The sequence below is a fragment of the Cervus canadensis genome, chromosome 11 (assembly GCF_019320065.1).
Source record: "Cervus canadensis isolate Bull #8, Minnesota chromosome 11, ASM1932006v1, whole genome shotgun sequence".
Taxonomy (NCBI): Eukaryota; Metazoa; Chordata; class Mammalia; order Artiodactyla; family Cervidae; genus Cervus; species Cervus canadensis.
In genome coordinates, this window is record NC_057396.1 from 69959769 (window position 1) to 69976826 (window position 17058).

The window sequence follows — 17058 nt, forward strand, 5'->3', positions numbered from 1 at the left end:
TGTTATGTTACCACCAACAAGGACTCCGTGGCTTCTGCAGGTTCCTACTTCAGTCTCTGGAAGATTTGGACAGAAGCTTAAGGAAACTGAACTCCCGCCTTTTTGTGGTCCGAGGACAGCCGGCTGACGTGTTCCCAAGGCTGTTCAAGGTACGTGCGCAGAGTCCAGGACGACAGTGGGAGTCTGCTCCTAGGGTTTCCCCACAGACTGAATGAGATGATGTTCTGACTGAGGAAATGGAAACAGTCAGGGATGGGCTGACCACACACTGCTAGGGAAGTTGGGAGCGAATGAAGCTGGTCAGCTGCCCACAGAATGGAAACTGTGTTAAGGGAAAAATCAAGGAATCTGGTATCTTGTTGGAAAGTTCCCAGCTTAGTTCAGACATGGGATGTGGCAAGTTATTTCACCCTAGATATCCCTGGCTTCCTTAAATATTTTCTTGGTTCAAGCCAGCAAGATTTGTTAGGGCTCTTCTTGCGCCAGGAGTTTGAGGGTGAGGCTTCCTGTTTATCTAGGGGCGTTTCCCCTCTTGCTTTGCTCTTCTTATTGGGAAAAAAAAATCAGCCTCTTTAATGGGAGTGTCCCTACTTCCTCCATAAATGATCGACAGAATCTTCATTTCAGTGCCACATGGGCCCCTGGCTGCTGTATCAGGCAGCCAGCCCAGTTGCCCCCACAAACCCTTTATCATACTCATTTTCTAAGACCCAAGTGGAGGCGTAAGTGCTCGTGAACAGAGGCTCTAGTGCATCAGCGCACAGCTGCTTCTGGGCCTGTCTGCACCCTGCTTCCTTTCCTGTTCTTCCTGGGGGGCAAAGACAAGAGGAAAGACTACATGTCAAGGCAGGCAGCCGAGTAAATGCTTCAGCGTTCACTTCCCCTCCCCACACCCCCACGCACAGACACACGCACAAATCGCACAGTGCTGGTAGGAGCCAGCCTCACTGGGGGCTGCCCGTGAGTCAAGCACTGTTCTCGGTGCACGCTCTGTGTCCGTTAATGCCTGTACTCCCGGCCGCCGCCCTCAGACCTAGGTGCTGCTGTCCCTGTTCCGCAGACGGGGAAGCAATAGTTCGCCCATGCCTGCAAAACTCAGAGCAGCAGTCTGGGAGCTGAGCCCCAGCTCTGAGCCCAGAGCTGTGTTTGTGACCACCATAGCATTAAACACAGGGGCCTCTCTTCCCCCGCCGCACTGCCCCCACCTCCCAGCACCTCAGAGGCCAGCCCACTAATAGCCCAGAGATACAGACACAGCGTCCATTCTCTGTATATCATTAAGCTTCTGCTATGTGTGCGGCCCCACACCAGGTCCTAGGGTGATGAAGAATGAGATGACACGATCTCTGCTCCGAGTACTCACACTAATGGAGGAAGCCGGCACGTAGTGGGCAGCTTCACTGCCGTATGGTAACTGCTGTGATGGGAAACGGGCAGGTGCAGGAGAATCTTTCTAAAGAGGGTCAGGGAGGCTTCTTGGAGAAGGTGTCATCTAATAATAACACTTTTATTATTATTCATAGGGTTGTGAGGCTTTAACCTTGTAACCTATTATGAACTGCTAAGCATAGTTCTTGGCTCATAGTAAGTGCCCAATGAATGTTTAGTGCTAACCTTAGCCTTGGAGGAGAGATAAGCAGCTCTGCCCGGGACCCACACCCCGCAGGACTGAGTCAAGACTGGACCGGCGTGTGCGTAGCCAGGATGTTTGCCCCGAGGGTTCAGAGTTTAAGAGACTGTGGCCGAGACTTCGGTTGGAGTGTGGTTTCCTCCTGCTAGTTGCCTGCTCTAGGGCTTTCTGTGGGTTCCAGAAAGGGTACAGCCTTTCAGTGGGCCGCTCTCTCCCAGATCTGCTAGGAAATACAGAAATTTCTCCCAGACATGACTAAAGACTTGGAAAAGAATTCCCTTCTTTTAAAACATGTGGCCCCTCTGCTCTGGTTTCTCTGACCTCTGGGCCAAGGGCTGCTTCTCCTTTCCCAGCTGTCTGAGAGCTGGAGCCTACTAGCTCTGTTTGCTACTGGCCTCAGGAGTGTTGCCGTGGAAACTGTGAGGATACTTCACATCGCCCAAGTCTGCCGAGAAAACTAGGCCAGAAGTTTGCAGGACCCTGAGGAGCTCTGGGAAAGGCCTGCTGAGCGGGCGGGAGGTGGCGATCCTGTGCCTCTTTCTGGGACAGGGGGCTCCCTTGGGAGCGTGTATTTATAGCCTCCTGCTGCATTCTTCTACCACAAGGATGCCGGCAGCGCCCAGAGCTGCCCACCTCTTTCCTGATCCCACAGGGACCGCTAGCCTCCGGCTCCACTGTTGTGGGCTGTTGGCCTCTCCTCAAGGGCCTGCCCTCCTCAAACCTCATGGCCCTCAGACGGTTGGCTTTCTGGTTCAGGTTGTTTTCCCCAGTTTGTTCTGACAGGTCTCCCGATGTGCTCGGTTTCCTCTCGGCAGGGAGCTGAGTGCCCGCCCAGCTTCCTTCTCCCCAGCAGTGGTGAGCATTACAGATTCTCTCCCCTCACAGGAATGGGGGGTGACCCGCCTGACCTTTGAGTATGACTCTGAACCCTTTGGGAAGGAGCGGGACGCAGCCATCATGAAGATGGCCAAGGAGGCTGGTGTGGAGGTGGTCACTGAGAACTCGCATACTCTCTACGACCTGGACAAGTAAGAGATGGGTCCCAGGACTCAGCTTGCCTATTGCGGGAGTTGGTGGTTTGGGCCCCTGCTGAGCGGAACTCAGGGAGGTTCAGCAGTAGGGCCCCCTGACACATGGGGCATGGAGAGCCGGGGGAGAATAGGTCAGAGTGGAGGCCCGTAGAACAGCTCAAAGAGCTTACCCGATTTGGGTGCAGAGAGGCTCATTCGGCCCAAGAGACGCAAACAGGATCTTCACAGATCTGCTCCTAACATGATCCAGGCCCGCCCACCCACCCTACATACTCCTGCTTCCATCCTGCTGCTCAGAAACCGCCCTCTGACCTCAGTGGGGCCTGTCCGTGGCCCCTCCCAGTAGATCTCTGTTCTCACAGGCACAGCCTCTGTTCCCCAGCTGCGTTCCCTGGGCCCCCCTGGCTCTTAGGTTTTCAGGCCTCGCATTTAGGTGTTGCCCCGGAGGCTTGAGAGATCTCTGCGGGGCCCTGTGCTTTCAGAGAGGCCAAGAGGAAACCCCCTCCTCCCCTTCCTTCCCTGCCAGAGCTGTCCCTATTCCGCTGCTGCCGCCACGGCGGCTCCCCGCCCGCCTCCCCTAGACCGGTGGTGGCTGCTGGGAGGCCAGGTCACACAGCTCTGCATGTGAGCTGGACTCTGCTCACGGGAGGCGCTGGGTGTGGAGCGCCTCCTCCTGCCACGTGCCAGAGGAGGAGGCGGGAGGTACTGCAGGGGCAGCAGCCAACCTTCTGCCTCCGCTGATAGAGAGGAGGAGAGAGGAACTGAGAAAGGAACTCACCCGGCAAGTCCCGGCTTGCTGTCAGCTGCTGCTTGGCCAACAGGAGCCCCGGGAGTCTGGCTCCAGCCCATCCCAATTCATCCTTACATAAACAGCCTCAGTTCGCCTCTAAACTCTCCTGTAGCTTTTCTTCTTACCTGAGTGCAGCTGTGTTTCCTGGGCTCATGAAAAAATACTTTGTGAACTGCAAAAAACTCTTTAAGGTTGAGTTGTGACTGTAAATCCCGAGCCTCTGATTTAGGGAGGGACAGGCTGTTCCCCACCTCTCTTTTCTAGTAACTAGGGCCCAAGGAGAGAATGAGTTTCCAACCAAGGAACACATTTGCAGCCCTCATCAAAGGACTTGCTGGAGGCTTACGCTGGGGTAGAGACAGTCCACAGGGCACCCTGTGGCTTGGACAGGCAGGCCAAGAACCGTGAAGGCCAGTGGGGACTTTCCTGTGATAAGAGACATATGGTGAGTCTCTGTCTTTAGGCGCTCCACACCGGCAGCAGGGAACCTGGAATTGAGCCCCAGCTTTGGCCCTGAGTTGCTCCGTTACCCGAGGCATCTGCTCCAGCAATCTGGGCTTCATTTCCCTCTCCGTAACATGGAGACGTAGCCTCCCTTGCCCCCTCCTTTCCCCCTAGGGGTGGGACTCAGAGCAGATGAGGATAGGCCACCCTCCAAGCCTGCGCAGTCTGGGCTCTTTTCTGGGTGGGCAGGGACCTGAGACGAAGGGCCTCATGAGTGACGGCAGGCGTCTTTGGGATTCCCAGGATCATTGAGCTGAACGGGCAGAAGCCGCCCCTTACCTACAAGCGCTTTCAGGCCATCATCAGCCGCATGGAGCTGCCCAGGAAGCCCGTGGGCTCCATGACCAGCCCGCAGATGGAGGGCTGCCGGGCCGAGATCCAGGAAAACCACGACGAGACCTACGGCGTGCCCTCCCTGGAGGAGCTGGGTGCGTACTCCTGCCCGAGACGCTTGTACTGTCACCACCTTTTTTGTTAAAAAAAAAAAAAAAGCTTACTATTTTTTTTTCTTTTTCGTCAAAGTAATGCATGTTATTGTGGACTCTTTAGAAAATACAGAGAGATGAAAATGGAAATAACTGTCACAGTTACCTACCACTGATAATTTTGCAGCAATCCTTCTGGTCTTTTTTCCTGTTCATATTCACATGTTCAGCTTCTGTTTCTAGTTCATGACTATTTTTGTACTTTTACCTCTCAGACGATATAGACATAGCCTAGTGTTGGCATCAGTGGGCTTCTTAATACCAACATAACTGGTATTGCTTCTGATGAAAGGGGCTATGTCAGCCTCTCTCCCCTTCCTCCCCTATCACACAGTTTTTTTTGATCTGAACGAAGTTAGCCTTTCTCACCTGAAAACCACAGCTGCAGCCAGCTGACCTGCCAGGGCCAGCCCTATAGGATTGTTCTCACCTGCCTATAATGAGACGTGGCTGAGATGAGGGAGGCAAGGGAAAGGAGAGAAGAGGTCACAGTGGGAAGAAAACCTGCATGACTTAGAAAACATCACTAAGGAAACAGTAAGGATTCTCTCAGCGACTTTCCTGGTGGCTCAGACGGTACAGCGTCTGCCTACAATGCGGGAGACCCAGGTTCGATCCGTGGGTGGGGAAGATCTCCTGGAGAAGGAAATGGCAACCCTCTCCAGTACTCTTGCCTGGAAAATCCCATGGACGGAGGAGCGTGGTAGGCTACAGTCCATGGCGTCACGAAGAGTCGGACACGACTGAGCCACTTCACTTCACTTTGCGTTAGTCCCGTTAGCACCAAGAATGCCATAGTTCAGTTCGTACAGAGCTCAGAGAACAGACAGCAGGTGAGGACTTGCTGAGCTGTAAGCAGACTGACCTGACCTCCAGTCCTGTGACCTGCTGCTCCTCGTGTAGGGTTCCCCACTGAAGGACTCGGCCCAGCGGTTTGGCGGGGAGGAGAGACGGAAGCTCTGGCCCGCCTGGATAAGCACCTGGAACGGAAGGTATGGCCCCGGTTCTGAGACACAGGGCTTCAGGTGCTGACACCCCCATGCAGCCAGGGAGATGGAGCCAGGTTCGTGTCCCTTAGTGCCTCTTAACTCAAGCTGGCTGAAGGAGTCTTTATGTCAGTAACAGCAACAAGAGCAGCTACCGCTTAGAGCGTGCTCACACCATGGGCTGGGCATGGGCTGGTCATGGGCTGGTCATGGGCTGGGCACCTCTAGGTCTAGCACCTGCTTTGCTGTTTCCTTTCATCTTTCCATCTGCCCTGCAAGGGAGGTATTAAGCTCTCCATTTTACCGATGAGGAAATCAAGACTTCCGGTGGTTAAGTAACTTGCCTGAGGTCACGTAGTTACTAAGTAGCAGAGTGAGATCTTGTTCTACATGGTTCTAAAACTTGGGCTAGATTGCTTTTTTCCCATCTGTGTGTCCCCTTACTAAGAGGTCAGTGGGTAAGAGGACAGATACTCTCTTACTAAGAGGATATCTGGTAGTGAGCCCACTCCCAGAGTCCGAGGTGGGCTTAGCTCTACTTTACCCACTTGAACTGAGATTGGGGAAGGGTTGGGTCACCACAGGAACATTAAGTGTTGTTACCAGAAAGAGGGGGCCAAACAATATGATCTTTACCAGTGGGTTACCCAGTAGTAGCTGAGGGCAAACATCTCTCCACAAAAGTGTCCCAGTTATTAAATGAAAAAGGAACAATGGAATCTTGCAGCCCCTAGTGATTCACTAATGACTGCTAATGTCAAGGATAGCGGCCGTCAGGCATGCTCCCCCTGTAGTCTTGGCAAAGACAGGAAACCTGAGTCCAAGCCAGTCTGGTACCAGCCACCAGTCTGCAAGCAGCACACAGGCCAGAGGAATGCGTTGAACTGCACCCGTAAGAACACAGGGAAATCTTGTATTGTGGGAATTAGTGCAAGTCAAAGGTCTTGAGTTCTTTTACAAGAAATCTAAAGGGAAAAGAAGGAAATGGCAGGAAATGCATAGAATAAAATAAATAACACGTCAAACTCTTTTACATGACCAAGACTAAACAAAATGTGCCTAGGGACGTATATTTGGATGAAAAAAGAATAGAAAACACTTAAAAATGCAAGGAATAACTGAAAAGGTAAAGCCCTCCCTTCCTAATGTGCTTTGCAAAAAACAGAAAAATATAAACATTTTTAAATGCCAGGACCTGATTATTAACAAAGTTGGGCAGGTGGTCACTGATGGAGCAGGGAAGGGACCTGACTAGCCAGGATGTAGGTGGGCTTCTGGGGTGGCCGGCAAGGTACTGATTCTTGAACTTTGGTGGTGGTTGCAGAGGCATTTGCCTTGGAATAATTCATTAAGCCACCCATCAGTGTGCTTTTGTATCTATGTTTCACTTAAAAAGATTTTCAAAGAGTGGTGGGCAAGGATGTGAGCAGGCAAATACACCTTGTGTCAGAGGTGTTTAACCAATACCTGAGGATCACCTGCTGGGAAGGTGGCCTTGAGGCTGAGGCTTGAAGGAAGAGTCAAAATTAACCAAGGAAAGGGAGCTGCGTGTGCAAAGGCTAGCAAGAGCATAATGCTTCAAGAAGAGTGGCGAGGGAGGAAGCTAGAAACATGGGCCTCCTGCAGACTGCAGGGTGCTTGTGAGCCTTGTTTAGGATTTGGAACTCTAGCCTGAGAACACCAGGAGGCCTGGTGCAGGCGTTGCCCTCAGGGACAGGCATTTTAAAGAACCACTCTGCTCCCAGTGTGGACAGTGGACTAGAGGGGACAAGAACTGATGCAGAGAGGCAGGTGGGAGGCTGTCACAGTTGTCCAGTATAGATAGTCTTAACCTAAACCAGGTCGATGGCAATAGGGAATGGAAAGAAAAGGACAGAGTGGAGAAATACTTGGACAGTAGGATTGACATGACCTGGTGAGGGAGGGCAGGTGAAGGTGATAGCCAGGCTCTTGGCTTGGGCAGCGAGGTGGATGACAATGCACTTTCTGAGGCAAGGCATGCCAATGGAAGGGCAGTTTAAAGAAAAGAGCCTGCTACCCTTGAGGCCTGAAAGTCAATCAAGTGGATATCTCTGACGGGGAGTTGGATAGGTGATTTGGGAGTCTAGGTCGCAGTCGGGGTGCAGGCTAGAGTCGTGGTGATTGTCTGCAAGGAAATAGCCTTAGAGGATCCACGGGACAGGATGAACTCGGCTGGAGCACAGTGGGGTAGAGGCCCTAGGACAGAGCCCTGGGACGCCAATACTTAAGGGGTTGTGAGTCGCGGTGGAGCTGGTGAAACATGAATGGCCAACCAGGTGAGAGGTGACCGGGGCCAACGGAATGGTGGGTGTGGAGACGGGGGCGCGGGCAGCAGGGTGAGTGGCTGGGAGGTCCAGAAACAAAAGGACAGAAAATGCCCACAGGATTCAGTGGCGTGGACATCATGGAGGCTCTGGTGGGAGTGGTGGAGGGGGACGTGGAGGTGGGTTCGAGGAAATAGAGTGAGGCTGGCCATGAAGGGAGGAAAGAGGATGCAGGGGGTGTCTGCAGGGTGACCGGAAGGTATTTGTTTTTGTTTTGTTTGCAAAGAACCGAGACCATTTCCCCAGTGTTCTTGGAGTGGACACGGAAGAGAGGGAGAGGTGGGATGTGTGCAAGAAGGAATGGAGGAGGGCTCCAGAGCCAGGTGGGGGCCTTAGGCTTGGGCAGGGTCTCAGCGGGGGTGGGTGCAGGTGAGTCTGTAGATTTGGTGGCTAAAAGTTGAGATGTTTCCTACCTGATGGCTTTCATTTCCTTATCATGAGGAAAGAAGGTCATCTGCTGAAGAGGGGTGGGTAAGTATGGAATTGGAGATCTCAAGAGGGTATAAGTTTGTGAAATAGTCCTCACAAAGAACAAGAGGGCATTAGGAATTGAGAAAGAAAATAGTTGTTAGAGGGAGTGGAAAAGACTGGAGTCAGTCCCTCCGCCCCGTCTCTTACCATCTCTGTAACGCTTCTTAGCCTTATTTCCTCATTTTCAAAAGGAGGTGACAAATGCTACCTCACGGGATTGTTAATAGCAAGTGAGAGAACAGGTGTCCCTGAGTTGTGGAGGTTAAGCACCCTCCCAGCAACTGCTGATGAGAGAAACAAGACAAGTGACCCCCGCAATTCATGACTATGGGTCCGCAGTAGTGGGTTTCTCAGTGCTGTGAGCGGCGGGCGGAAGGGCCTGGGTGAGTGTTCACAGCCTCAGGGCGCCTGTGGCAGCTGGAGCTGAACGAGAGCGGTCCTCTTCTGTGACGTGGGAGCCCCATTCCTTTCTTCTGTAGGGTCGTGGCCCGTTCCGTGCTTTCAGAAACTTTCAGATCTGTCAGTTTATTTAATCTCCAGCAGGTAGGAAACTTTCTTCTCATGTAATAGAAAAGTTGCTGAGGGGCTAAATAACTTACTACAGTCATAGCACAAATTAAACAGAGTCAGGGTGAGAACTTGGGCCCCATTTTTTGGTTGGTGGTGGTTCCATCAGAAATTGTGCCAGCCTGCAGGGGTGGGACGTGCACAGGACTCTTGTCCAGGCTCCGTGGCCTTCTGGTCTCCGACCTTAAGCAGGTTCCTTAACCACCGGGTGCATCAGGCGTTTTCCTCGGCAGCATCCCAGTCTGCCCTTCCTCCGCCCTCTCTTCCTGCTGCAGGCCTGGGTTGCCAACTACGAGAGGCCCCGGATGAATGCCAACTCCCTGCTGGCCAGCCCCACGGGCCTCAGCCCCTACCTGCGCTTTGGCTGCCTCTCCTGCCGTCTCTTCTACTACCGCCTGTGGGACCTGTACAAGAAGGTGAGTGCCGTCAGCCCGCCCCCGCGTGCCGCCGAGAGGACCGGGGTCTTCTGGGCCTGCAGGGAGGCCTTCCTTCGGGCTAAAGTGTGGGTACTGTCCAGAGACAGTGGGGAGGAGGCCACGTCTGAGAGGTGGCAGAGCCAAGCACAGCCCCAACCGCCGATGGAAACCAAATCCAGCTTCTCAAGGGGAGCCGGACTGGCCGACCTCAGGGTGTGAGCCTGGGGTGGCAGCGCTGCCAGCAGCAGGGGGCTGAGGACTGAGCCCTCAGGGTGGGAGGCAGGGTGGGCAAGGCTGCAGCCAGTCCTGAGGTGAGGAGCACCGTGGCCGGCTACGGGGCGGTGTCCAGACCATCTCGCAGCGCTTGCCCATCAGTGATGAGGAAGTAGCCAGAGGGCCGAATGCAGGGCTGGATGGGGCAACAGGCAGGGCGCCTTGTGTGTTCCCGCCCCCACAAAGAGAGAGGGCCACACCTCCAGCTCTTCAGATTCATCGGGTCATCCTTGCATCTGCGTTGTTTCATGTGTCCTTACTGTTGCCAGTGTCCAGATTTTGTGGCCTGGGGTAGCCTTGCCAGCTCAGTGGGTAACCTTGTGATTTTAGGAAAATTATCATTCCCTTGGGGCTTCCCAGGTGGCACAGTGGTAAAGAATCTGCCTGCCAATGCAGGAGACACAAGAGACACAGGTTCGATACCTGGATTGGGAAGATCCCCTGGAGGAGGGCGTGGCCACCCACTCCAGCATTCTTGCCTGGAGAATCCCAGGGACAGAGGAGCCTGGGGCTACATACAGTCCAGAGGGTTGAAAAGAGTTGGATGTGACTGAGTATACACGCATCATTCGCTTGGAGGTCTGATGTCTTAGGTCCTTCATGGCCCCAGATCCAGGCTGTTGGGCATCACGTATTTAACCAAAATCTAGATTGAGCGTTTTTGTGTCTGTGCTGTTGAGAAACTCCCTTTGAAGCTTTAGAAAGTGGAGCTACACACAGGCCCCTGAGGACAAGGGTCATGACCAGCCTGGGGAGCTCGGTTCCCAGCTCCTGAGTCCCGCAGCACTGCCCCTTCCGCTTCCTGCCGACCCTCAGCCGTTCTTGGTGCTCAGAGCAGCAGTGGGCACAACCAGGGTGCCGGGTTCAGTCTGCGGGCACCCTCTGCCATGTCTCCCAGGGCATGGCCCCTCCATGCATGAGGGTGGAGGTGGCAGCTCTGGATTCCTTTGTGGGGAGGCCTGAGTGGTGCCGGGGCGGGGCCCACATTTGTACCTGTGCCGTCCCCGCCCCCAGGTGAAGCGGAACAGCACGCCCCCGCTCTCCCTGTTCGGGCAACTCCTGTGGCGAGAGTTCTTTTACACAGCGGCCACCAACAACCCCAGGTTCGACCGCATGGAGGGGAACCCCATCTGCATCCAGATCCCCTGGGATCGCAACCCTGAGGCCCTGGCCAAGTGGGCCGAGGGCAAGACAGGCTTCCCCTGGATTGACGCCATCATGACCCAGCTGAGGCAGGAGGGCTGGATCCACCACCTGGCCCGGCACGCCGTGGCCTGCTTCCTCACGCGCGGGGACCTCTGGGTCAGCTGGGAGAGCGGTGTCCGGGTGAGTGCTCTCTCAGCGGGCAGCCCCCTTGGGGGCTGGGGGGTGGGCTGGGACCCCTGGGTCCAGGAAATTCCCTCCGGATCCTTCTTGGCTTGCCCGCAGCAGAAGGCTTTGATGCTCTTCTCCAGGGGGCATGTGGTAATGGGGGGAGACCCATGGTCGTAGGCCCCCCAGAGGCTCATGGTTTCTCCTGCCTGCGTCTAGGTGTTCGATGAGCTGCTCCTGGACGCGGATTTCAGCGTGAACGCCGGCAGCTGGATGTGGCTGTCCTGCAGCGCTTTCTTCCAGCAGTTCTTCCACTGCTACTGCCCGGTGGGCTTTGGCCGCCGCACAGACCCCAGTGGAGACTACATCAGGTGAGGATGCAGACCAGGCTCTCTGACCACTGCAGCCTCCTCCTTGGGTGACATACACTTGGCCTTTGAAGGAGGCTCCCAGCGCACTGACAGGTCATCTGGTGGGTGTGTTTCAGGCGATACCTGCCGAAACTGAAAGGGTTCCCCTCCCGGTACATCTACGAGCCCTGGAACGCCCCAGAGTCCATTCAGAAGGCAGCCAAGTGTGTCATTGGTGTGGACTACCCCCGGCCCATCGTCAACCACGCCGAGGCCAGCCGGCTCAACATCGAGCGGATGAAGCAGGTTTACCAGCAGCTCTCCCGCTACCGGGGACTCTGTAAGGAGCCACCCCCCAACCATCCCCTCATCCCCGAACAGAGGGGACAGCACCTCCAGCCTCCCGGGGTGGGGATGGGGATGGGGATTCCCAGATATTTGCAGAGGGACACCGCTGAGCACTGCCTTTCAGGCTGTTGACTTGACTTCCTGGGCACAGGCCGCTCAGGCTGGCCTGAATTAGCTACAGCCAGTGGAGAGAGATAGGACCTAGGACCCCACTGTCTTGTCCTCACCGGCCCTGGGGACCTGTGCAGTCCTGTGAGTTTGCATTCCAATTACTCCCCTGCCTCCTTCCCAGGTCTGCTGGCGTCTGTCCCTTCCTGTGTGGAAGACCTCAGCAACCCAGTTGCGGAGCCCAGCTCGAGCCAGGCGGGGAGCTCGAGCAGTGCGGGTGAGTACAGCTGGCCTCCGGGGGCCTGTGCCCGTCCCAGGGGCACTGCAGAGCTACCCCCACCTCAGTCTCGGGGGCCTGAGGACGGAGACCAGAACACTCATGCCCCGGTGGAGCTCGTATTCCCCCTGGGGACACGGATGGTAAAGGAACCGTGCAGGGTCATGTCAGATACCAAGTGCTTTGCGGGAAAGTAAAGTCGAATGACCTGATAAAAGAGCCCTGGGGAGGGGGGTGACTTTAGGTGGAGGGCCCTACGTGGTAAGCAGAGCCAGCCTTTCGAGAACAGGGGAAGAGCATCCCAGGCAAAGGGAATAGCAAGAAAAGACACAGAGACAGAATTGAGCTGCCTGTCCCAGGAATGAGAGGAGGGAGGCCAGTGGGGCCAGCATGTCCTGAGTGACGAGCTGGAGTGAGACGAGGATGGATGGCCGGAGCAGCGCCATGTAGACTCCGCGTCCACGGGGAGGGTTAGCATTCCCTCATGTGCAGGGAGAAGGCGCTGATGGGGTCAGCAGGGCAGAGGCATGACTGCTTTGTGATTTGTGATTTGTGTGGAGAGCACAGTGTGGGCAGGAACCCCTGAGGACGGGGAGGCTGGACGGGGAGACAAGTCATCCAGGCAGGAGGTGGCAGGAGAGAGGGGTAGGCAGACTTGCCCCCTTCTTAACCTCTGCCTTTCAGCTCTGGGGCGAAGACTGGCAAGTTCAGACTGTAGAGAACTACAGAGCTTTTTTTACTTTGCCCGGCCAGCTGGGCTCCACAGGGGAGAGTGTGCTCATCCCAGCTTCGGGAGGCTGGTTGCAGAGGGAAGGCCTCAGTCCCTGAGCAAGGATAGCTGCCAGGCCCATCGTCTCTGGCCTGTAGCCCTTGGGACTTGGGGCCCAGAGCTGGCACTGCTGCCTGCAGGCTTGGTCATGTTCTCCTCGGATATTTCCAGGCGGTCACTGCTGAAAGGAGGGGGTCGGGTCTGAGGAGCAGTCTCCCTGCCCCCTAAAGAGCAGCCTTTGCACAGATGAGGGTCATGTTGGCTGAACACATGCGTCCGTGTGACACTGACCTGCTTCCCTCCAGGCCCAAGACCACTGCCCGGGGGCCCAGCGTCTCCCAAGCGCAAACTGGAAGCAGCGGAGGAGCCGCCTGGTGGAGAGCTGAGCAAACGGGCCAGGGTGGCAGAGTCGCTCCCCTCAGAACTGCCGAGCAGGGGCGTCTGAGAGTGAGTGAGGCCACGGAGTGGAAGGGAGGCGGGAGTGAGAAGGGGGAGAGATGGGGTGAGGTGCATAAAACCCAGCAAACGAACGGGATTAAAGCCTGGTGAGGACTGCATGACTTTTTTAGGATTTCAGCTCAAATTCTACCGTTCTGACTTTTACACCTTCTAATACTAAAAAGAGAATTTAAAGATAAAGCCTTGTTCCTTCTTTGCTAGCTATGGGAAAGAAAAAAAAAAAACAAAAAGACTCTTTCTACCTATCAAAGTGAGCCAGATCCAAAACAAAGAAAGCGGAGACCTGGATGTGAAGCTGAGGGGGATGTCGTCCCAGGGCAGGGCTGGGAGTGCTCCAGGCCCCTCTGCCAGTTGCCCCGACGGGCTGTGCGCTTGAGGCTGGCCAGCAGAGGGCAGCACATACTTCCAGAATGTAGGCTTAGGGGTGCTTGGAGGCTCACTCAGCCCAGCCCCCCACCGACTGGAAGACCCAGGCTTCCAGTCAGTTATCTGTGCCTCTTACAGCCACGCCTCCATCCACGTCTTTCTTGTGGCTTCAGTTCTGCATTTCCCTCTCAGCACTCATCTTCCTTGGAAGCCCCTGAATGTCTTCAAAAACCAAAACCTGGCTCTTCCTTCCCTTCTGGGGAAGATATAAATTACTATCCACTTTGGGTCATCATCTTGGGCTGTTCCTTATGTACTGTGTCGGCAAGATTAGATGGGAAGGGAATTTTCTTCATGAAGCCAATTCTTTTTTTCTAAGCTCTTGCACCTCAAGGCCAGGCGGGGCCATCTGGTCTGTTCATCTAGACTCACATGTCAGTGATGCGGCAAATGTTTGATGCCCTTTACCCAACTAGGCTCTTTGTCACAGACGTCACAGGCGGACAGAGTTGTGTTATCTCGTCCTGGGAGTACTGGCAACCTTAGACATTACCTCTTAGTTCTCTCTTAACTCTGTGGTACTAAGCAAAGTTCATTCTGTCTTACAAATCTGGAACTTGCCAGGCTGATGCTCTGACTTTCAGGTGAGAAGATCAGAGAACAGAGAGGTTAAACGTCGGGGTCATGGTTGCTCAGGAAGGTATTGGCACCCACTTGCGCCTGAAACTGTTGCCAGCAAACGTGTGAGGAAAGGCCGCTTAGGACATAAACACAGTACGATGCCTGTCCGTAAGGGTGTAATAGTCTGCCTAGAAAAGCAGGACTCATGATCTATAATTCCTGGACAGATGATTCAGGCTCCACCAGCTTAGCCTTAGACAGATTTTGGTGAGCTAGAGAGATCCAGGAGGACAGCACAGAAGTTTTACCCTAGAGGACCTGGAAGACGAATTTAGGCAGCAAGGGGGGCGTTTCCGACAAGAACAACAGCTTAATGATTACATGATCTTGTGCAAATTACTTAACCTCTCTGAGACTTGGTTTCCTCACCAAAATTTAGGTTCTTGTTACAAAGATTGAATGATTAAATACATGAGTTAGTAATGTATGAGGCTGCTAGAATAAAAAACATGACTACTGTGGTGAAAACAAAAGAAGGATTTAGTTTTCTTAAGGAACAAAAGGCCCAGAGCAGAGTGTTGCTGGTTTGGGTTTGATGGCTCAACAATGTCAGAGCCAATTTTTCTGAGATCCTCTTGTTTCTTGGCCTTAAGGTGGCTGCCACAGCTTCAGCCATCAATTCCTTGCTCAAAGCAAAAAAGAGAAGAAATCACAGAGACAGCTGCACTCATTCATTTGATAAACATGTATCGAGTGATCACACTTTGCCAGACACCATTGTAGGCACTGGATATGGTTGTGAACATGACTGACAGAGTCCTGCCCGCCCTTGGATTCACCTTTGTGGGAGGAGACAGACAGTAAACAGACAGATACATCTTGTGTCAAGAAGCCCTAAGTGGTACGAAGGAAAAATAAAGTTGAGGAAAAGACAAAGTTAAGTTTGGGCTTGGGGCACAGTGCAGTGTTTTGCAGTTTTCTACTGTGGCAGGGCGTCAGGGGGTGCCTCTCTTCCTTTTCATCAGGAAAATAAAACCTTTACCAGGACACCTCCTCTTCCCCAGCTTTTCACATCGGCATCATGAGCCAGAACTGAGTCATAAAGTCACCCCCAAGCTGGGAAATAGGATCAGGATTGTTCAGACCATTGATCTCCAACCTGAGTGAGCAACAGAAGCCCCTGGAGGATTTAAGCCGCAGATGGCTGGGCCCCACCCCCAACAAGCCTGGGCTGGGGCCTGAGAATTTGCATTTCTAACACGTTCCCAGCATTGATGATGCTGCTGTTCTGGGACGGGGACCGCGCTCTGAGAATCACTGACTTAGACCATTCCTGATCTATTATTGTCTGAGCCACATCCACAAGCTGCCAGACAAAATCCAGGTTCTATTAGCTACAGAGTGTGGGTGCTGGTCAGTGACTAACAGTGTCCATGTAACACACAGGATACTTAGCCTTGCGTGCTAGGTTGCTTCAGTCGTGTCTGACTCTTCGCAACCTTATGGACTGTAGCCCACCAGACTCCTGTGTCCTTGGAATTTTCCAGACAAGAATACCAGAGTGGGTTGCCATTTCCTCCTCCAGGGGATCTTCCCCCACTCAGGGATCGAACCTTCGTGTCTTACATCCCCTGCACTGGCAGGCAAGTTCTTTACCACTAGTGCCACCTGGAAAGCCCCACTTAGCCTTAGAAGTTCCTAAATAAAATGATAGCTATTATTATTATTATGGGCATTGTTATTACTATTTTTTTTACAAGAACATAAGGTTACAGTTGGGTCTAGTTATGGAGGGTCTTAAATGTCAGGCAGACAGAGTCCTTGGTGTGTACTCTGTGGAAACGGAGGCGCATTTTGAAACAGAGTGAATGATCAAACTGGCATTTTTAGAAGATTAACCAGGCATTGGGCTGAGCTGCGAGAGGAAACGGTGTGGGGAGAGAGCCAGTCGAGAGGCCGTGGTGGTGATCCAAGTGGACACTAAAGGGTGCAGAGGCCAGCGCCTCTCCTCGCCTTGTCATCCAGGAGGTGTCCATCAGCCTGTCGGGGTCAGGAGGCCTGACTCTCAAGGGTCAGCCCTTAATCGTGGCCAGTCGACTGGAAGTGGGGCCAGGAGGTCAGAGGACAGGACAGATACTCATGTTCTTTGGAAACCCTGAAGGAAAAGAATTTCTCAGTGATGCTTTTGCTTCACTGAGTGCTGGTGGTCGCACTGGGCCTGAAGATGGCTGGGCGTCATCATCAGTTAGTCAGTGATAACAGCATCTCATCACCTGCCCTGCCCATCAAGCACGCACGCTGGGGAAAGAGGAGAAAGCGCGTGTGAAAAGCCTCTGAGTAAGATGCACCGCACAGACGAAATCTCATCGCCGCCTCGCGTGTGCTTCTCGGGGTGTCTTTGACTCTGTCGTTGTTACCTCTGTCAGAGCCGGCCCTGGGCTGGATGGGCCGCAGAGCAGTGGCCCCAGGGCCTGAGTCGATAGTCTCAGCTGCCTTCTCCTCCCTCCTCTCTGTCAGTTTAGCTGAGTGACTCAAGGCAGGACTCATGACTTTTCCGAGATGCTTCAGCTGTCGGGTGTGAATAAGCACACTTCACCAGCCGGGAGGCTCCATCGCCAACCCCTCAGGCCGCGTTTGGCTGCAGCCTCTCTAGGTTGTTGTTCTGTTGTTTCTGATGCCTCAGGCCTGGGCCAGACAAGGATTTAAACTGGTCTCGTGGGAAAACATATCCTGATATCAGTTGCTTCCACACTTACCTCAGACCCACATCAGTATCTGTTCTGCATTTGGTTACTGTACGATGTTCACAAAATTGAAAAATAAGCCAGCCTCAAATAGCTTTCATTTCAGCTGCTTCTCTGTAATCCCCAAAGCTGCTGACCCTCAGGATTCCATCAGCTTCCAGTTGTGTGCAGGTTTTTTGTATTGGCCCAATTATTTTAGCAGTGCAC

The 17058-nt window shown here is 53.8% G+C and overlaps 1 protein-coding gene across 1 annotated transcript in view; it reads left to right on the top strand.

Annotated features, from left to right (window-relative positions):
- The window catches only part of CRY2 (cryptochrome circadian regulator 2), a 33263-nt gene that overhangs the window by 10466 nt on the left and 5739 nt on the right, over window positions 1–17058 (top strand). The window contains exons 2-11 of the mRNA XM_043481032.1: window positions 41–149; window positions 2516–2658; window positions 4199–4383; window positions 5344–5432; window positions 9085–9225; window positions 10513–10824; window positions 11029–11180; window positions 11297–11499; window positions 11800–11892; window positions 12967–13108. Coding sequence (XP_043336967.1) covers window positions 41–149; window positions 2516–2658; window positions 4199–4383; window positions 5344–5432; window positions 9085–9225; window positions 10513–10824; window positions 11029–11180; window positions 11297–11499; window positions 11800–11892; window positions 12967–13106 — 1567 coding nt within the window. The 3' untranslated portion in view covers window positions 13107–13108. The remainder of the gene's footprint in view (window positions 1–40; window positions 150–2515; window positions 2659–4198; window positions 4384–5343; window positions 5433–9084; window positions 9226–10512; window positions 10825–11028; window positions 11181–11296; window positions 11500–11799; window positions 11893–12966; window positions 13109–17058) is intronic.